This window comes from Pelobates fuscus, chromosome 11, assembly GCF_036172605.1.
Source record: "Pelobates fuscus isolate aPelFus1 chromosome 11, aPelFus1.pri, whole genome shotgun sequence".
NCBI lineage: Eukaryota > Metazoa > Chordata > Amphibia > Anura > Pelobatidae > Pelobates > Pelobates fuscus.
The window spans coordinates 75,336,828-75,359,276 of NC_086327.1; the positions used below are offsets into that span (position 1 = coordinate 75,336,828).

The following is a 22,449-nucleotide window of genomic DNA, read 5'->3' on the forward strand; positions in this document are numbered from 1 at the left end:
GCTGGATCCAAATAAAAAAATGAATGTGTTTACATTTATGAGTTTGTCAGATTGTGTGTGTATCTGTGTTACGGTGTGTGTATGTGTCAGGGAATGTATTGGTGTATGTGTCATGATGTGTGTATGTGTGTGTCTGTGTCAAGGTGTGCCTGTGTCAATGTGTGCATCCTTGTGTTGGTATGTGTCAGTGTGTATATATGTGTATTTGTGTGTTAATGTGTAGGTATATCTGTGTAAGCATGTAAGTCAGTTTGTGTGTGTGTCAGGGTGTGCATTTGTTCAGGTGTATACATGTCAGTGTGTGTGCATCTGTGTGTCAGGGTGCATGTGTGTCTCAGTATGTGTGTCAGTGTGTATGTGTTTGTGTGTCAGGGTGTGAATGTTAGTGTGTATCAGTGTGTGTGTATTTGTGTGTCAGGATGTGCATCTGCATTTGTGTGTGTATATGTCAGGCTGTATCTGTGTGTCAGGATGTGTGCATGTATCAGTGTGTATGTGTAGACAAATTTGTGTGTCTGTGTGTATCTGTGTGTTAATGTGTACGTATCTCTGTGTAAATATGTATGTATAAGGCAGTGTATGTGTGTATGTGCATACATAAAAGCAATCAAACACCAACACAACATACAAATACACCCCTGCACTCAAACTCCAAAATGATATGCAAACATACCCCTTCACTTAAAGACAAATACTACACACAAATGTACATTGGCATTTAAAAGCGAACATTGCATCCAAACACATCCCTGAAACCAAACATTACATACAAATGCACTCCTGTATTAAAACACTAAAATTATATACAATCACCTCTTCAATCAATCACCAACACTACACACAAAAGCACACCTGCATTTAAAAGCCAGCACTACATACAAACACACCCCTGCATTCAAACGCAAACACTACACACAAGTAGACCACTGCATTTCAATGGCAACAGTACACCAAATAAACAAATACACTCCTATATGCACACATTATACTCTATACAAAAACATGCTTACATGCGCACAGACACTTCTCACAAATACAACCCTGCAAATATGGGCAAATGGTAGATTCCCAGCTAGAATAGCATCATTGGAGTTGTAAGATAGATAGGGATCTACCTTTTGGCCACTCTTGCACAAGAGGTGGGGCCCAAAATACTTTCTTGCACCAGTGCCCTCTCTACATTAGTTATGCCATTGTGACTGAGGAGTTCTGTTTGAGCCTTCACTTATAGAAAACCATTATATTTCTTCTTCTTTTGAATTTGTTATACCATATATATGTGTGTGTGTCAATTTAGTAGGACATTGCTCAAGTAAAATTACTTACTGCCACACTTGGATACGGATATAGCTCCAAACGTTTTTGGGATTTCAATGCGAATATTGTTGCTGAAAATGAAATAGATAAATATTACTATGTAGCACTTTCATTACCAATATGTCAGCCTTTAATTAATACAAAAATATTTGCTTTGTTTGGGGTCGCCTAAGACACTGTGATACCTGGGCCAGGACAAAATGTTGCCCTTCATGCACACATTTTCCATTTCTAAAGCCAAACCCACACTTGGCAAATATTGCCTTCCGCCACTACATGGTACAAGTAAATTATACTCTGTCCCGTATTCACTTTCTCAACAGATCCTATCTCAGTTAATGCTTCCCTGTTTTATTTACCATTTCCCAAAACAATATCCCCTGCTGTTGACCTACAGATATATAGATTATATCCTCTGACATCCCAGTCATTTAGCCCCAAATCAACCCTATTGCCATATTTTTACTAATGCATCCATTAATGTCTCAGTTTTATTCCACTCAATGCCATTCCCCACCAATTCATATCATGACATAGTTATTCTTCACAATAGCAATATTTCCACAGGTTAACCCCTTCAGGACGGAGTCAATAGTACACGTTGTGATCAAAACAAAACGTAAACAAAAACTGGAATTTGCGCTATATGTCTGTTCAACCGTAATTCACCGCTGTCACATTAAGTGCACCCACACTTATTATATATCAGGAGAAACAGGGCTTTCATTTATCATCAACTATTAATATATGAAACATAATTTATTATTAATAAAATTAAAAAAAAATTGAGAAAATAAGGTTTTTTTTTAAATTTGTATTTCCGTCTGACATTTTAGCTGTTAATGTCATAATACTGTTTTACTGCATAAAAATGCACATATTTGTAATCAGCAATGTCTCACGAGTACAACAGTACCCCCCATTAACAGGTTTTATGGTGTTTTGGAAAGTTACAGGGTCAAATATAGAACGTTCCATTTTCAAATTGAAATTTTCCAGATTATTAATGTTACCTTTGAGACGGTGTGGTAGCCCAGGAATGAGAATTACCCCCATAATGGCATACCATTTGAAAAAGTAGACAAGCCAAGGTATTGAAAGTGGGGTATGTTTAGTCTTTTTTAGTAGCCACTTAGTCACAAACACTGGCCAAAGTTAGCGTTCATATTGTTATTGTTTTTGTGTGAAAAAAGCAAAAGACTAATATTTGGCCAGTGTTTGTGACTAAGTGGCTACTAAGAAAGACTGGACATACCCCACTTGCAATACCTCGGGTTGTCTTCTTTTGCAAATGGTATGCCATCATGGGGGTAATTCTCATTCCTGGGCTACCATACGCTCTCAAAGGCAACATAACTAATCTGGCAAATTTCAATTTAAAAAAAATGAAATGCAAGCCTTATATGTGACTCTCTAACTTTCCAAAACACCATAAAACCTATACATGGGGGGTACTGTTATTCTCGGGAGACTTCACTAAACACAAATATTAGTGTTTTAAAATAGTAAAACATATTACAACAATAATATAGTCCATAAAAGTGCCGTTCGTTTGTAAAAAATGCAAAAAACTTCACTTTTACTTAAAATATCATCGTTGTAATACAATGTACCAGTTTAAAACACTAATATTTGAGTTCAGAGAAGTCTCCCAAGTAAAACAGTACCCCCTATGTACAGGTTTTATGGTGTCTTGGAGAGTTACAGGGTCAAATATAGTGTTTGCAAATTAAATTCTCTGCACTTTCTCCCTGTGTTGTCAGGCATGTCAATCAAATTTTAATTAATCAAATCACATAATTATGTTAAAAGATAATTTAAATATACACGTAGAATTTTAATATATATGCATTTATAGGTATTTAAATTCTACGTGTATACTAATGTAATCTTTCATATATATAAAAATACTTTGAATTTATTTTTAACATGTCTAATATTTTTTTTTTACACCTCCTACCAGCAGTGGGACTGTCTGACATTTTAGACAGTCCCCCTGCTGGCAGATCCACAGCCAGCTATAGGGGGCCATGTGATCACTCTTTGAGATCGATCACATGGCCCCCGGGGGCCTCATTTGCCGTGGGAGGGTTGTCTGGGCTGTCAGGCAGCCCTCCAGAAGAGGATCGCGGCGGAGGTAAGTACACAATACCTCCAGGGGCTGCAAGCCGTTACGGCGTTCTATGCCGCCGCAACGGCTTTAAAGCCCTTTAAATGCGGGACGGCATAGAACGCCGTAACGGCGTTAGGGGGTTAACTCACATGCCCACATTTTCAAAATTCATCTCCCCCATACATATCCCCCAATTCATCTCCCATCTACATTTGCCCATTCTTTTTTTAGACTTTCCAAGCTATATCCTTTAATTCACCTTCCCACAGTCATATCTGCAGAATGAATTTCCCCATTGTCTCATATTTACCATTTCCCTCTCCAAGATGGCTGCCGCCACTATTTATCCTCTCATTTATCTATTTTCCCCCTTTGGTCTCTTATTACCACACTAGTGGTCTATGTCATATACCGGACCGGCCTCATAATACCTCCAATCCTCTACTCTATCTACCAAGCAGACCGATCGATCTGGCAAGGTGTAGTTTAACCAACTGAAACTACAGGTCCAGTATGACGCAGCAATGATGCGTACCACGTGTTTTGGCAAACAATGCCAATTATTAACCCACATAAACCTTGTTTTACACTTATTTACACAAATTAAACTGCTTTAATGTTGGATCCTTTGAGATATTCGTATTTCTAACTGTTTTGTACATGTTATCACATAATGATTTTTCATTGGATGGACCAATTTTGGCGCCAATTTTAACTTATCCCATACCTATAACAACTCCTACAGTGCCAGGTAGAAAGTTTTTACTCCATTGATAAAGCCATTACGGCGAAACACGTTTGGATGTATATTATTGTTGTTTTCTACTAATAATTGATAGTCACCTACTATTGTGCCACTATCTTTTAATATACTTTTATCATATTATTATTTAATTTCTTCTACGTTATTTTGACACAATAACTTTTATTCTACTTGGAAACTACAACTTTTATCCTGTACTCCAAAGAATCCCAGGTGGGGATCAATCCACTGATGCGGTCATCATAGAGCTGTTAGCCTGCTCTATCTCTGAGTATAATTTTTTATCATATCTTACCGACCATTTATATTTTATTGAGAGCACTATCTCTGCCTTTTACTTCTTGTCACTTTGGGTTCCCGACAACCCCATCTCTAAGCACACTCATACCATATCCTTCAAGTGGGGATTATACCGCTGTATGCTATACACACCAGAGCTGGCTTAAGCTCTAATAAATGTGAGTGTTACCCTATAATTACCGTGACTGCCTATTTATATCTTATTCAGTGCACTATTGCCGCCTCTTTTGTCATTTTGGGTCTCGACATCTCTAAAGTCCCAGAACACTCGCATTATATCTGTCAGGAGGATCATACCACTGTATGCTATACACAATAGAGCTGGCCTTAGCTCCACCACATATGAGTGTAACCCTGCTATTTTATTGCTATATCTATACCTAGTGAGATTTTACGCAACCTCTTCACTTTTTGTCACCCCTTCTGAATATTACGGTCATCTGAAAAGTGGAAAGACTACATCCTCCTGTCCTCAAAAGAACTCACCCTTATCAAGACTTTTCTACACCATATATAGATATATATATCTATTATTCACTCATAGTTTGGGGCACAGCCCTACCTTACATTTGTGTTACCCATTTTTGTACTTGTATGTAGTGTTTGTGTTTGAATGCAGGGATGTGTGTTCAGGGGCGGACTGACCACTCGGGCAATTCGGTCACTGATCGAGGGCCCGTGGCAGTCAGGGGCCCGGATGCATAGACAGGTCCTTGGATCTCCCATCTGGCCCAGTTTTAGTTCTTGTGCTCTATTCCAGCAATAGTTGCGGGCCCCTTCCTGTGGGGAGTCTGCAACTATCGCAAAATATCACCACCCAACTACCTCCGCAGTGTGAAACCTGGCAGCATGCGTGTTCCCCCTGAGCGAGAGGAGGGGAAAGCATGTGACATCACATCCTCTGCTTTCATTCCACACATGCAGAGCAGCCTTAACACAGCTACAAGAGGAGCAGCACCTGGGAGACAGAGAGGGAGAGCTGAATGCATGCAGCCAGCCAAGAGGATACAGACACAAAAGGTGGGTTGGGGTGAAATAGGACATATATATGTGGGTCTGTGGGTGTAAATAGGGTGAGGTGGGACATAGATATGTGGGTCTGTGGGTGTAAATAGGGTGACATAGGACATAGATATGTGGGTCTGTGGGTGTAAATAGGGTGAGGTGGGAGAGATAAATGTGGGTCTGTGGGTGTAAATAGGGTGAGGTGGGAGAGATAAATGTGGGTCTGTGGTGTAAATAGGGTGAGGTAGGAGAGAGAAATGTGGGTCTGTGGGTGTAAATAGGGTGAGGTAGGAGAGAGAAATGTGGGTCTGTGGGTGTAAATAGGGTGAGGTGGGGCATAGATATGTGGGTCTGTGGGTGTAAATAGGGTGAGGTAGGAGAGAGAAATGTGGGTCTGTGGGTTTAAATAGGGTGAGGTAGGAGAGAGAAATGTGGGTCTGTGGGTGTAAATAGGGTGAGGTGGGGCATAGATATGTGGGTCTGTGGGTATAAATAGGGTGAGGTAGGAGAGAGAAATGTGGGTCTGTGGGTGTAAATAGGGTGAGGTGGGACATAGATATGTGGGTGTAAATAGGGTGAGGTGGGACATAGATATGTGGGTCTGTGGGTGTAAATAGGGTGAGGTGGGAGAGAGAAAGGTGGGTCTGTGGGTGTAAATAGGATGAGGTAGGAGAGAGAAATGTGGGTCTGTGGGTGTAAATAGGGTGAGGTGGGAGAGAGAAAGGTGGGTGTAAATAGGGTGAGGTGGGAGAGAAATATGGGTCTGTGGGTGTACAATTGGGATGAGTGTAAGGTGTCAGAAAAAAAGAGAGGAGAGACAGATCACACATTAGGGAAGATAGAGAGTCAGAGACACATAATGAAAATAAAATCATATTCAAAAGAAAGAAATTGCATGCAAATACACAACTGAAGTCATGCACATGGTGACACACTGCTTATTTGTTTTTACAGACTGATAATCTACAGGCATATAGTTTTGCATTCACACACATACTGACACTCCTCACAAATAGAGTACTACAGTCACACACTGATACTGACTGCTCAAATAAATACAAGAACATTCTGAACATTAATACACACAAACATTCACACACCAACAATCCTCTTAATTTACACACACAGCTTCTTCCACACAAATACATTTGAGATCCCTACATATACATAGACACAAACACTACACATAAGTACACTCACTCCTAGGCACACTGACACTTCATACAAATATACTCCTGCATTCACACAACTAATTTAAATACTAATATACCCCTGCATCCACGTGCCATAATTCCCTATGAATCATGGAAGTCAAACTTGGGGAGCCGCATGCGGCCCACAACTAATATGTTAGCAGCCCGCGGCGAGGTTGTGCTGAGTGTAAGCTCTCCCTGCTCAGCTTCCCGCAGTGACGCCGGGAGCCGGAATGTGACGTCACATTCCAGCTCCCGGCATCACTCTGCGGCGCGCGAGGGAGCTGAGCAGGGAGAGCTCAATATCAATGCTTCCTTGCTGCCTGTTTGCCCCCCTGCTTGCCTGAATGTACACCTGCCCAGAAGTCCCACTAGACACCAGGTAAGAAATCCACCCAGCTCTCCCAAAGTTAGGGAGGCTGGGTGGATTTAAATTAAAATAAATTAATAAAGTGTTGGGGGGAAATGTGTGTATGGGTGTATGGCTGTCTGTGTGTGTGTGTATGGCTGCCTGTTTGTGTGTGGCTGTGTGTATTCCTGTCTGCGCATGTGCATGTCTTTCTGTGTGTATGTGTATATGGCTGTCTGTCTGTGTGTGTGTATTGCTGTATGTGTGTGTATTGCTGTATATATGGCTGTCTGTGTATATATGGATGTGTGTGTGTCTCTGTCAGTGAGTCTGTCTGTGTGTGTGTATGTCAGTGTGTGTCTGTGAGGAAGCCTGTGTGTCTGAGTGATTGTGTGTGTCTGTGAGTGTGGGTGTCTCTGAGGGAGCCTGTTTGTCAGTTAGTGTGTGTCTGTCAGTGAATGTGTGTTTGAGTGATTCTGTGTGTCTGTGTATGAATGTTAGTGAGCAGTGGCGTACATACCGGGGTCGCAGGGGTCGCGGCTGCGACCGGGCCCGGCCCACCAGGGGGCCCGGCCGCCCTGCGACCCCGGTATGTATGTCACTGGGCCAGCCTCTTCTCCTGGGGGGCCCAAGAGCCGGCCACCTCAGGGCCCCCCGAGGCTGGCCCTGCTGTCACCCGGCTGGCCGGTCCTGCAGGCGCGCGAGGGAGCACTGTCTCCTAGGTGCTTCCTCTTCAGCTCCCTCGCGCACCGCACTGATACCGAAGCCGGAAGATGACGTCATCTTCCGGCTCCGGTATCAGTGCGGCGCGCGAGGGAGCTGAAGAGGAAGCACACAGGAGACAGTGCTCCCTCGCGCGCCCGCAGGACCGGCCAGCCTGACTGCCCGCCGGGTGACCGGCCCCCCAGGAGCCCAGCAGCACCACTGGACCCCAGGGAATCCCCTCAGCTCTCCCACAGGTAAGGAGGCTGGGGGGATTTAAAAAAAAAAAAGGTGTTTGTGAGTGTTAGTGTATGTTAGTGTTAGTGAGTGTGTGTGTATGTTAGTGTGTGTTTGTGAGTGTATGTTAGTGTGTGTGAGTGTATGTTAGTGTGTGTGAGTGTGTTAGAGTGTGTTATAGTGTGAGTGTGTTATAGTGTGTGTGTTAGTGTGTGAGTGTATGTTAGTGTGTGTTTGTGAGTGTGAGTGTGTGTTAGTGTTAGATTGTGTGTGTTAGTGTGTTAGTCTTAGAGTGTGTGTGAGTGAGTATGAGTGTGTGTTTGTGAGTGTGAGTGTGTGTTTGTGAGTGTATGTTTGTGAGTGTGAGTGTATGTTAGTGTGTGTTTGTATGTTAGTGTGTTTGTGAGTGTTGGTGTGTGTGAGTGTATGTTAGTGTGTGTGAGTGTGTGTGAGTGTGTTATAGTGTGAGTGTGTTAGTGTGTGAGTGTATGTTAGTGTGTGTTTGTGAGTGTGAGTGTGTGTTAGTGTTAGATTGTGTGTGTTAGTGTGTTAGTCTTAGAGTGTGTGTGTGTTAGAGTGTGTTAGTGTGTGTGTCTGTTACTGAGTATGTTTGTGTGCATCTGTTAGTGAGTGTGTATGTATGTCTGTCACTGAGTGTGTGTCTGTCAGTAAATGTGTGCGTCTGTTCATGAGAGTGTGTGTGTCTTAAGCACTTACCTTTCTCCAGCGCCGGACTCCCTTGGCGCTGGGAATCTCTCCGCCCCGATCCGCCTCTCAGCTCCGAATGCGCATGCGTGGCAAGAGCCACGCGCGCATTCAAACCGCCCATAGGAAAGCATTATTCAATGCTTTCCTATGGACGTTCAGTGTCTTCTCACTGTGATTTTCACAGTGAGAATCGCAGAAAATCCTCTAGCGGCTGTCAATGAGACAGCCGCTAGAGGCTGTATTAACCCTCAGTGAAACATAGCCGTTTCTCTGAAACGGCTATGTTTTCAGCTGCAGGGTTAAAACTAGAGACCTGGCACCCAGACCACTTCATTGAGCTGATGTGATCTGGGTGTCTGTAGTGGTCCTTTAAGTGTATGTGTTTATGCATGCACTTGCGTACATACCGCGGTCACACAGGTCGCAGCCCTGCGACCCGGTGCCCGCCGCCATGTGTTGTGGCCCCAGCCCGCACAGAGTAAGCGCGCGGGGGGGCCCACGGATCAGTTTTCGCACCGGGGCCCCATGGGTTGTGTGTACGCCACTGTTAGGGAGTGTGTCTCAGTGAGATTGAGTGAGAACAGGGGCAGGGGTAGACAGAGGGACTAGGATTTAGTAGACAAAGGGGTACTGGGATTTAGTAGAAGAGGGGGTACTAAGATTTAGTAGACAAGGGGGTACTAAGATTTAGTAGACGAGAGGGGGACTGGGATTTAGTAGAGGCGATCGCTGTTTGTTTTTTTAATAGTGTATTTTTCAAAATAAACCTAAGTTTCTATGAAAATTTACATTTTTGTTTTTTAGCGGCCCACTTAAACTTAAACCTTGTTTATTTGGCCTTTTAGTTTGACATGCTTGCTATAAATAAAACCTTGAATTCACAGATATGTTTTACATTCTAATAAACTTCCTGTTTTCATACACAAACACTACATGTATCCTGCATTTTATACTCTCTGGGTTTCACATATATCAGCATTATACAAATACATACTTTGACTCATACAATTGTACTTTGATACTACATAAATATTCTTGCAGTAGACATAATTCATCCCTCCATTTACACACAGTTTTTCACTAAACTCAAATATATCCTTGAATTCACACCTATTGATATTCTACAAACACACATGCATTCATACTGGCACAGTAAACAGAAACGACCATTCACAATGATTTTAAATGCTTAATGCAAACATGCATTGATAATCATATGCATCAAAAGTAATACACAACATTATATGAAAGTTATATTTAAAATTAATCAAATACATATATATTGGCTTTCAAAGGGCCCAGGACCTAATTTTGCCTGGGGGCCCAAATGGCTGTCAGTCCGTCCCTATGTGTGTTTGTATGTAGTGTTGGGTATTAAAGGCAGGTGTGCTTTTGTGTGTAGAGTTGGTGTTTATATATCATTTTAGCATTTTAATAAAGGTGTGTGTTTATATGTAACGTTTGTAATTGCATACAGGGGTGTATTTGGATGTAGTGTTGTCTATTAAATGCAGATGTTCATATATGTGTAGTATTGGTGTGAGTGAAGAGTGTGTTTGTATACAATTTTGGAGTTTGCATTTAGGGGTGTGTTAGTGTATAATGATTGTGTTTGCAGCGGTGTGTTTGCACATACATACTAACACAGATGTACATACACCTTGACACGCAGATACACACAGCAGCAGAATGGACCTTGCTATCCTATTTATACCAACTCTGGGCTGTCCGTATCCCCTTTGTTTTCCCCTCTCCTTGTCCCCCTGTGTGAAAAAGTAACCCCAACTGTGCAAGACTTACTCCCCTGGCTTTGTTACCTATATTTTCCCGTTTCGCCTGGCCGTTCGTCAAAATACATTCCCTTAAATGGTTCCCACGGTTTTGTACAACAACCGAACAAACTACCAAACGGCAGACCACTCAGCTACTGAACGAGATACATATAATAAAGGTATGCACTAACGGATCAGTTCGTGCAATTTACATATTATTTGACTGAGAAGATAGACCGGCCGCACAGCCTAATTCTCTGGAACTCTTTTGGGCATGAAATCAAGCATGCGGTCGGTCAAACGTGACTTCCACAGAATTTGTGAAGCCCTGCTCTGATAGGGGTGATTTTTAGATATGTTGTTCACCCAGATCAGAGCTATCCATGGATGTGCCATTTATATGGATATGTATTTTTTTTGGGAACTTCTGGAAAATGTGAATAATTTGTTTTTTACTGCCTGGAGATAATTTAGGTATTACATTATCTACCTCAATTATCTACCAGGCAGGGGGGAGGGCTTGTACATACTGTATGGGAGTGTCTCTATGTATAACCCTGTTTCATTGGTCTGTTAACTGTGTAACTCGGTGCCCCACAAGGTCCACCTGGGTGGTAACCTTGTGGGGAAAATCACATAAAAGGCAGTGTGCCAGCATTAAACCTTCAGTTATTTCCCCCAAACTGAGTGTCGTCCAGTTACTGGGGAGGTGTTGGGAGAATCTTGTATTACTTTGCTGCATTTACTTGTTCCGGAGTAATCTTTGAGAAAACCAGTGGAGAAAAGTCCCTCCGCTACAGGAAGTTTCCTAATATGGCCAGAGTCTAAATGAAATGTTATGACGTAATTTTGCCTATAAAGAACTGAAGACAAAGGACCACGCTCTTCTCTCTTACTCTCCGCTCTCCTCTCCTGGTGTGTCCCTAATACAAAGACGGACATATTAGCATTTATTTTTATTTTAATCCTTCATGGCAAAGACTACTTTGTTATTTAAAGGAAATCTTCCATACTTTTTTATAATTAATATAGGATAACCTTGTGGAGTAGTATTTTGTACTACTTCTTATATCTTTATAGTGTTGTTTAGTGCATCTCCTACTTGATTTTGCTTCATGGGGGAAAGCATTTGTAAAGAAACATGCCAAGTTTCATTAAAGACTGCTTTAGTAATTATGGTGTACACGTCTGGGTTATTTGTCAAACCATTTCAGAATGCTTTGTGGGTCTCCCAGGTGCCTGCACTGCATCCATTTCTTCTCCTGCAAGAAATCCCAAATGTCTTTATAGAGTCAAGTCTGATCAATCCAGAACTGTGCTCATTGAGTGGTCTCTGCCAAAGATTGTTATTCAGCATGGACTTGCTTAGCGCTAACTGGATTCTGCTGCAGACAGGCTATATGGCAGTGGGCAACCAGGTAACATGGTTTAAATGAAGGGAAAAAAAAAACACTGTAGGGGCACCTGGACATGCTTGACACCAAAACCATTACTGACTTTAGTGGTAGTGGTGCTTGGTGCATTCTGTGACGAAAGTAACCTCATCACTGCTTTTGGAGAAACGACCATTTGCCTGAGTATAATCATTCCTGATGTTCCTGCTATGCTCTCGGCACTAAGAGAGGCCTACCCACTGGAATCTGGATCCTGGTCTTGGGTCCAGGGTGGGTTGAGGACGGCGAGACCCCAAGCAAGCTGCGTCAGTTCATGGGGTTTATAGTGGTTATGGTGTTCCAGTGCAGTGCTTATGGTACTTATCAGTAATAGGAAGCAGCTATTGACGGTGGTACCCGGTCGGGGTGCAGGTGGTCCGTCACATATTCCTTTGAAGGGAGTTTTTTTCCTAGCTCCCTATAGTGCTCCCTATGTCATGGTCCACCTCCCACTCCCCCCCACTGTGGCGCAGAAAGGGTTAAAAAACCTTTATGTCACTTACCTGAGTCCAACACCGATGTCTCTCAGCACTATAAAATGCTTTCCTATGGAGTTTTGGGTGACCCTGGATGTCCTCATGCATAGCGACCAAAAGTCGCCTCTAGTGACTGTCTGGTAGAAAGCTGCTAGATGTGGAGCTAATCCCCAAAAGGTAGTTATTGCAGTTTATTAAAAACTACAATAATCACCTTACATGGTTAAGGGACCTGGGACTATGCACCATGAACACTTCAATGAGCTACAGTGCTCTGGGTACCTATAGTGTCCCTTAAGGTCCTCTTTGGTTGGAAGGGCCACTTGTTCAGTCAGACCATTCACAATTTCAAGGTCTGAAATAGCCCCAGGGGGCATTTCTGAGATGTCTGGAGCATGATGTCAGGATTCATGAGTGAAAACTATTTCTGGATTACCTGCATCAAAGAACAGCTTATCTGATCAAATAATACTTAACCCCTTAAGGACACATGACATGTGTGCATGTCATGATTCCCTTTTATTCCAGAAGTTTGGTCCTTAAGGGGTTAAGGGGTTAATATTAGTTTGTGAACTGAAGAGAGATATTTAATTATATTTTTGCATTACAAAATAATAAACACAGAGGCTATAGTACACCATCCAGTGGCAAATACAGATGTCAGACATCTATGAGTACTGATCACATTTTAAGACTGACTTAATAACGAAATTACAAGAAGTGACGGCTGGCAAAGCTTTATGATAATGAGATGCCAGATTCATCACCCAGGATATGAATTCCACCTTAACTTTGTAGCCTCCATCTTCTGATCTGTGGAATCTGACCACATGCACTCAACCCCTAATTGTAGTCCACATATTATATACAGAACCCAATACATTACAAGGTTACCCATACAATACTCAGAGCTAGGTATAATACAGAGATGTCCATCCATCACTCAAAGTGAGGTCTGGAAAGGATATCACCCATCAAACAGAATAGTCACACGGGACAAGGAAAATAGACAAATAACTATTACTAAACCTTAGAGTGTCAAGGCTTAACATACAAAATACAGAGAATGAGCAATGTCAAGATACAAGCCAAAATTCAAGGATTATAGATGTACACAGAATAAAAAAAAAACAATGGTCAGGAACACAGAATTCAGAAAGGTCTTAACCTACAGAGACAAGCAGTGATCAATAAGCCAGAAATCAAATGTATAAACAGCACGCTTTCCGATAACCAGTATGGACACCACAACTGTCAGGGTGGCGGTCCGGTGCCCGGGACCCAGACATAGTATTGTCGCGAACATAAAATTTTCGGTTCGCGAACGCGAACTTGCGCAAACGTCCGCAAACCGGCGAACCGGGCGAACCGCCATAGACTTCAATAGGCAGGCGAATTTTAAAACCCACAGGGACTCTTTCTGGCCACAATAGTGATGGAAAAGTTGTTTCAAGGGGACTAACACCTGGACTGTGGCATGCCGGAGGGGGATCCATGGCAAAACTCCCATGGAAAATTACACAGTTGATGCAGAGTCTGGTTTTAATCCATAAAGGGCATAAATCACCTAACATTCCTAAATCACAATGGATATGGATTGACACCTGACATATTGACACCTTGACATATGGATTGACATAAGGATAAAGACGCGTTTTTGATTGTGTCTAAAAAAATACATTTTCTCCTAAAGAAACATCCTTTAAAATTGATCATTTTCTTCAAGAATCTGGAGCCTATGCAAAACAGGCAAATACTCTTCAATTCTCTAATGAACAGGCTGAGGAGATCCTATGGGATTCCACTAGTTTAACTTTACCTACCACAACCACTACACGTGATGTATACTTCAAACTTTTGAAATTTAAAAAGAAGGAAATAGACTTGGATTTACACGGACGTTTTTTGTCTGACTATCATAGGGCCAAACAGATACCAAGGGGCTTTCGAGTCCACAATATACCTACCATTGGTAGAATTAAACCAAAAGTATGCAAGGACTGGACCCTAGTACTCAACAAGAGTTCACTTGATTTAATGTTGATTACAATACAGGACGTAAAATAAGATCTTATAGAAATCTGTAAGAAAATCCAACTATTTGAGAGTGAACAGGCAATACTACTAAGTTCCCAGGAAGGAGTTAATATGCTACTTAAGCTTAATGAGGAGTTGTTGAAATATAAAAATCAGTTGATAAAGTTTAAAAGACAGAAAATGGAACGTATACAGCAAGACTATTCTGAGCATTCTGTGTATAGATGGTTGTCAGGGGAACAACGTACTCGCCCAAGAAGATTTAGGAAGCGGATTGTCAAACCTAATGTCATGACAATTGATGTCACTTCAGGCGAATCGGCATCAGAAAATGAAGGACGTCATCCAACTCAATCAGCAGATTTTTTAGAAATGGAGGAACGCCAGGAGAACAGATTTCCACAGAGAATCTCCACAAGAAACAAAAACAAAAGCAAAAAATATCTGCCACAAGACGGGGACAAAAAGGACGAATTCATTGGACCCAGAGGGAAACCGCCAGTGCGGAAATAATCCCTGTTTTCAATTTAATCGGATAGACCACTTGACCATCAGGAATTGGACATTCTAAACAAGAGACTGTCATTTATACCAACAAAAGCTCTAAATAATTTCCAGTGGAACGTGGAATTATATAGATTTGGCCGTACACTCAGATTGAAAGATTTCTTTAATAAAATTCAAAAACCTGTAGACCAAAATCTGAAATCTAACCAACAATTTTTCCGAAAACCCAGCCAATTTGACCCTCCGACAAACCAGCCCAAGATTAAAACATTCTTATCCACCATTAAGAATGAGACGCTGGATATCTTAAAGAAACACAGACCACAATATTGGAATTTCACAAAGGAACAACATACACTGGTACGTCGATTAGCATCAGATCCAACGATCGTAATCCGCCCCCTGCAGACAAGGGCAGGGGTATAGTGGTACTTAATTACTCTTACTATGCGAGTGAGATCCACGAACAACTAGCAGTGCGAACAACTTACCAACCTCTGGATAAGGATCCAACTAATGACATTGCGCAAAAAATTGAGGAAGTACTTCTCTTTGGGTTGAGAGCGGGGTTTATTGAAACAGATCTGTTTGAATATCTGCAGAAAACATATCCACGTACTCCTGTTTTGTATACACTGCCAAAGATTCATAAGAACCCAATTGCTCCACCATGCAGACCAATCGTGTCTGCAATAGATGGCATCTTGGAACCTATAGCTAAATACCTTGATTACTTATTCAAACAGCCAGTCACTGCTATTCCAACTTGCATTAAGGACACAAATAGCCTTATACACAATCTTAAGCAAATAGAGGAATTTGATGGGTTACTCATAACTATGGATGTCAACAGTTTATATACTGTAATCCCGCACGAAGAGGGCATTGAGGCCATAAGGCAATTATTATCCACCTCTACAAATTGCTGTGGACCTCCCATTGAGTACATCATGGAATTATTATCATTGGCACTACGGAATAACTATTTCAGGTTTGAGACAAAATGTTTTTTGCAGGTTTCTGGCACGTCCATGGGGGCAGCGATGGCCCCCATGTATGCTAACACGTTCATGTTCGATTTTGAACAAAAATATATATTAACACGATATCAGAAACAAATAGTACGGTATTATCGATTTATCGATGGCATCTTAATACTCTGGAATGGTACACATGAAGAAGCGGACACATTGATTGAATATATCAACAACTTATCCACACCAATTAAAGTGACCTCACATATTGACTCCAAAAATGTCCAATTCCTTAATATAGAATTATCTATCATGAACCATAAACTTGAGTACAGACTTTATACTAAACCTACTGATCGTAACACCATTCTACACTTTGACAGTTTCCACCCGCAACATTTAAAAAAATCATTACCACTCTCCCAATTCCTAAGGGTATACAGGGATAATTCTCAAGAAGAACAACGGGAGGAACAATTAAGAATAATGTACTCTGGAGGCGGAGCTTGAACGCTGAAGCAACCAGACGCATGCAAACGGAGCTCCGAGCCCCAAACTGTAAAAAACAATTGAAATCCCCCCCTTTATCCCTCTTACTCACAAGCCATCACTCCAAGTCCACATGGGGAGAAAGGGAAAAAAAGCGGCACCACACAAGCCCACCTCGGGGCTAACGAATGTGGATGCACGCACGCGGAGCCACTGAAGCCAAAATGGCGGCCCAACACAGAGGGTGCTCGGACTTCTCCGAGGACATGTCCGATGCGGAGGAAGGGGGATATCTACAGCCTCCAGACCCACCATGAAAGACACAACACTGTGTCAAAGGGGCAGATGCAGAACCGATCACCGTAGCGGTTATGAAGGCGTTAATGGCAGACCTGAAACGCAGTTTCCACGAGGAAGTCACAGCCCTCCGCGAAGACCTGCAGGGCCTGACAGGCCGCATCTCCAAACTGGAAGGCTCCTCGCTATCCCAGGCTCAGGAAATCCCCGTACTACAACACACGGTACAAGGCCTGGAACAGCAGAACCGGCAATATGAATATCGCCTTGCGGTGCTGGAAGACGCTAGGCGAGCCTCTAACATAAAAATCAGGGGAGTTCACGAGGACATTACCGAGGCCGAACTACCTAAACTAATTGAGCGCATGCTACTGGAAATCCTGCCACAGGGAAAGCATGCCACGATCACCCCAGAAGGGATCTACAGAATCCCCAAACCAACGAACGCGCCAAACACTGCCACAAGGGATGTCATCCTGAGCCTCCACAACAGCGGACACAAAGCAACGATTCTCTCAGCCTTCAGAGGCAAGACCCCCCCCTCCGATTCGAGAACATGGAACTCTCACTTTACTCGGATCTGTCCAGCAGCACCTTGGCGTGGCGGAGATCGCTAAGGCCACTCACCTTAATTCTCCGTGCCCACAAAGTGGATTACCGGTGGCGACCTCCCAGGACTCTATCAGTCATGAAAGGAACAACCTCACACAGCATCCAGGATATACGGGATGCCCCGGCCTTCCTCCAGCTACTGAACTTACCCCAAAATTTGCTGACCCCGGCGAGGCCAGCCAACACGGGCAACAACAGCTCCCCCAACTGCACCCATACTTGGGATCCAGATCGGAGCACCCCGTTCATACCTCAGAGCTGAGGCTTATGCAGCAATCACAACGTAGGGACATGGGGACACTCATAGTCTCAACCCAGCCGAAGTCACTTCGTGAATATAACACCAAGTTCACTGGGCCCTGGGGAATGCACGGACTGGAGTGGTATACTCGGCCCCAAATTGTGACAGTACTCTAACGGGTTTTATTTTACTTCACAAATATACGAATATCCTAGCATGTTATTTACATCTTTATTGTTATGCGAGCTGCCAAGTATAACATATTCTAGTTTGACAGGGTGTATAGTATCCAGCAAGGTACATCCTAACATCCCTTCCTCCTCCCCCCCCCCCTCCCTTGTCTAACGTGATATACTTTACCATGGACACAAGCAAGTTACCCTACATAGTGTCTACTAGTCTCAAAATACGCAGGATATCTAGCCAGTTAGCTCTTTATCTACAAGTGCGCAAGTCGCCTAGTGTGTAATACCCCACCTGACACAGACATACGAGATATCCCACAAGCTAAACCCTACCTTAAAAATATGCACGTTATCCAGCATGTTACACGCTACAATGCAACTGAGCAAATCACCTGGCATGACACACGCTACAATATAAAGGGGCAGGTTACCGGGTATTGCACCGAAAGATTGCACATTTCATCGGCACTTCAACCTGCACTGTAATTGTCTTAGGACAGTCGCACATAGCACTCAGAATGTCTGGGTACCACTACTGTGTTGCCAACTTGTGTTTTTAACGCCTCTTTATCTAAACACTCACCACTCACAGTATCTGTGCTCTGCCCCGTGGTCGGCTATCGCTACACCACAAAAGCGCTAACGCCACACATCCAGGGCCGGCGCGTCCATAAGGCGGCACAGGCGGCCGCCTTAGGGCGCACCGGCTCTGGGGGCGCAAGATTTCGGTGACCGGCAGGAGGGAAGCGCTCCCTCCTGCCAGGTCACCTTCTGGACCCCCGGCGGGCAGCAGCAGTTCTAATGAGAGGCGGCGAGGGAGCTCTATCCTGTCTGCTCTGCTCCCTCGCGCGCTGTGTGCTGATTCTGTGGGAGCCGGAATATGACGTCATATTCCGGCTCCCGGCATCAGCAGACAGCCCGCGAGGGAGCAGAGCAGACAGGTTAGAGCTCCCTCGCCGCCTCTCATTAGAACTGCTGCCGCTCGCTGCACTGAAGCCCCACTGGACCCCAGGGACACATCCACACCAGCTCTCTCCAGGTAGGGAGGCTGGGTGGATATTTATTATTAATTTGTGTGTGTCTGAAAGTGTATGTGTGAGTGTGTGTGTGTCTGAAAGTGTATGTGTGAGTGTGTGTTTGTCTGAGTGTGTGTGTGTGTTTGTCTGAGTGTGTGTGTGTATGTGTGTGTGTGTGTGTGTGTGTGTCTGTGAGTGTGTGTCTGAAAGTGTATGTGTGAGTATGTGTTTGTCTGTGAGTGTGTGTCTGTGAGTGTGTGTGTATGTGTCTGAGTGTGTGTGTCTGTGAGTGTGTGTCTGAAAGTGTATGTGTGAGTGTGTGTTTGTCTGTGAGTGTGTATGTGTCTGTGAGTGTGTGTGTGTATGTGTTTGTCTTTGTGTGTGTGTGTATGTGTTTGTCTGTGAGTGTGTGTCTGTATGTGTTTGTCTGTGAGTGTGTGTGTGTCTGTGTATGTGTGAGTGTGTGTATGTGTCTGTGTCTGTGTGTGTATGTGTTTGTCTGTGAGTGTGTGTCTGTATATGTGTGTCTGTATATGTGTGTCTGTGAGTGTGTGTCTGTGTATGTGTCTGTGTGTGTATGTGTTTGTCTGTGAGTGTTTCTGTGTGTGTGTCTGTGTGTGTGTGTGTGTGTCTGTGTATGTGTGTATGTGTGTGTCTGTGAATGATTGTATGAATGTGTGTGTCTGTCAGTGTATGAGTGTGTGTTTGTGAGTGTCTGTCAAATCAGTGAGATTATGTTTGTGATTGAGTGTGTGCCTGTCAATGAATGAGTGTGTGTCAGATCAGTGAGTCTGTGTCTGTCAGTGACGTCTGTGTGTTTGTCATTGAGTGTGTGTGGCTGTTAGTGAGTGTAGCGTGGCGGAGCGGAGTGCAGTACAGGAGCTTCTGTTTCCTGTACCTGGTCACTGAGAGAGCACTTCCTGTCAGTCCAGCCAGCTACAGAAAACTGAAGCTCCTGTAGAGGGTCTGCTCCGCAACGCTACAAGACAGGTAGGAGGCATACCAGGAAGGGGAGTGTGACCGCTAAGAGGGTGGGGGGTGCACCAAGGGACAGAGAGGGGAGGGGAGAGAAAAACCAAGGGACAGGGAAAGGAAGGGGGAGGGGAGAGGAACACTAAGGGACGGGGAAGAGGGAGGGGCTGGTTAGGAGGCACATAGGTGAAGATGTTAATTTTAGAGGGGGGGCGGAAAAATGCATCTTCGCCTATGTACCCAAAAATCCTGGCACCGGCCCTGCACACATCTAAACTAGCAAAGTTGACCTTGCGCGGCCATGCAGCTTCCATCTATTATATTTTGTTTGTATATAGTTCAGTCAGTTTTATATATTTCAGGTATTTTCATTTTATCTCAACCTCACTTTAACAAACTAACTGCTTAGACACACTCGCAAGCTAATGAGCAGTATAGTGTCGCTGTATAATGTTAGCGGACCTTGCAATGCACTGTATTAACGTCTGTTGCTAACCTATAAACCAGTAAATCTTGTGTACATCAGGATGCTTGTTGCAGACAACTGAATGATTGGCAGGCACTGTCCGCTACTCTGCTTCCATATTGGACGCTCACCCTGACTACCCATTTATATGCTCTTGGTTAGAGTACTTAAAACATGGCCTGCTGTCTCATAATTGTGTATGGACATGCTTCCAATGGGTTATTTTTCCACTTTATACCTCACAATTGCGACTAGCAATTATGATAAATAATACTTACAAATACGCAATGTACAAATGTTTTAGCATAACCAACCTAGCATTGTTAAGCGCTGGCCTTCTCGCCTTAATATCACGATTCCACTGCTACACCAAGCTGTTGATTGGTCTTATAATATAAACCTTGTGCGATTACTCATGCCACTGTTCAGCCTACAAATGTTTTAAATACGCTGTTGTGGCATATGCCGTTATTATGTATAACATGCACATCAAAAATAAAGAATTAAAAAAAAAAAAAAAAGAAATCAGACTCTGGAAATAATATACTTTGTTCTTCTTCAAAATTACATCTTAATTGCATAAATTATTAGTAGTAAGTCACTTCGATTTTCTCACTCACACCCCTTAGATTAAAGTGTCCCTCTTTATCCATTTAAAATGTTTGGAGTGGGAGGTAGTCATGATTCATGTATATTACAATCAAAACTTATTTCTTTGTTGCTAAGTATTATGACTGTTGAATAAAAGTTTGTGTTTTCTGAAAAAAAAAAAAAAAAAAAAAGAATAATGTACTCTAAGTTTGCAAAGAGAGGTTACAAGCGACCGATATTGGAAAATGCTCTGTGTCAAGCTAAAGAACAATATAACAACAAGGGAAGAATCTCTCCAAAAGAGTGACCAAAAAGAATAGTATTTCCAATGGAACTACATTCCGCAAGTAAGGAAATAACGGATTCTATTACCCGAAATTTGAATATTTTACAACAAGACCCGACGCTTCCAAAAGAATTAACACCCAAACCTATGTTCTGTTACAAGAGAAATAGAAACTTAAGGGATTTATTAGTCAAAACGGATCCTATCTATTGCTATAATCCCTCTATAAAAGGGAAGACAAATAATGGCTGTGTTAGATGCTTAGGGTGTGTAACCTGTGGGCATATAATCCCGTCTAAGACATTTTCTCATCCACATACGGGGAAACTCTATAAATTTGCCCATAGGACTCACATGTCCTTGTGGACTGAGTTATATAGGGAAGACAGAGACAGCTCTGTGCGAGAGAATCAGGGGCCACAGGTCGAGTATCCGCCTTGCCTATCGTGATGGCAGATCGGACAAACCTGTGGCCAGACATTTCCTGGAAAAGCAACATCCACTCTCCGTTTTGCGATGTGTGGCTTTCGATCATGCTCCTTCACCTGTCAGAGGTGGAGATAGAGGCAGACTTCTTCTGCAAAGAGAGACTTTTTGGATAATGGAACTGGACACTTTATCCCCTAAGGGCTTAAATGAAAAATGTTCCTTTATTTATTTTTTATAATTATCCGATTGTTGTTGTATTCAAGTATCCACCCAAACCGGTTGGAGTTTAGAGAGGTCTTCTGGAAGGGATTTCTTTGAAGAAGGTTTTTCTTGAAGATAATCTCTTGAAGAATAAAATCTCTTGCGAACATAAGTTTTTAAATAAATACTTGGTTTATGCATTTAATTATATTGTAGATCATGGCACTTAGACACCCACCGATAGCTACTTAACATAGACAGCTATGATGGGCAGGGAGACCAATGCCTTTATAATATTTAATCTTTATTAGTCTGTCTCATTTTAGGGGTTAATCACAAATTTGTGTAGCCCCTTCTTAACACCTACACGCAATCACATGGAATACACACACATAATCATATTTATTGATGATATGGAAATATATTTATTATTTATAGAAGATTATTATCTTAAATACTTATAGGCACTGTTAATTAATATGTTTTAAATATATTGTGCTATATTTACACCTATGGTATAAAGAATTCCACAACACTGCACCTTTATTTGATCAAGGTATTCATTTAATTGTATTGCCTTATCAGGTTTTATATTATATTTATGTATATGATGTTCACTTATATGACAGCTATTTCATTTTATTTTATTCTTTATAGATGAAGGAGGCACTTGGAATTTATTGTATTCACTTGCTAATAGATCTGTAAATGTTAGTTCTCATACACCCTTGCATGCACGGCTGGAACTCGTTGCCATAGTAACCGAATGCTACACCGC

General features: G+C 42.6%; 1 protein-coding gene across 1 annotated transcript in view; it reads right to left on the reverse strand.

The window, feature by feature from the left end:
* LOC134577420 (NXPE family member 2-like) overlaps window positions 1-22,449 on the reverse strand; it is a 95,042-nt gene that overhangs the window by 35,165 nt on the left and 37,428 nt on the right. Inside the window, exon 3 of the mRNA XM_063436148.1 lies at window positions 1,327-1,388. Within this exon, the coding sequence (XP_063292218.1) occupies window positions 1,327-1,388 (62 nt within the window). The remainder of the gene's footprint in view (window positions 1-1,326; window positions 1,389-22,449) is intronic.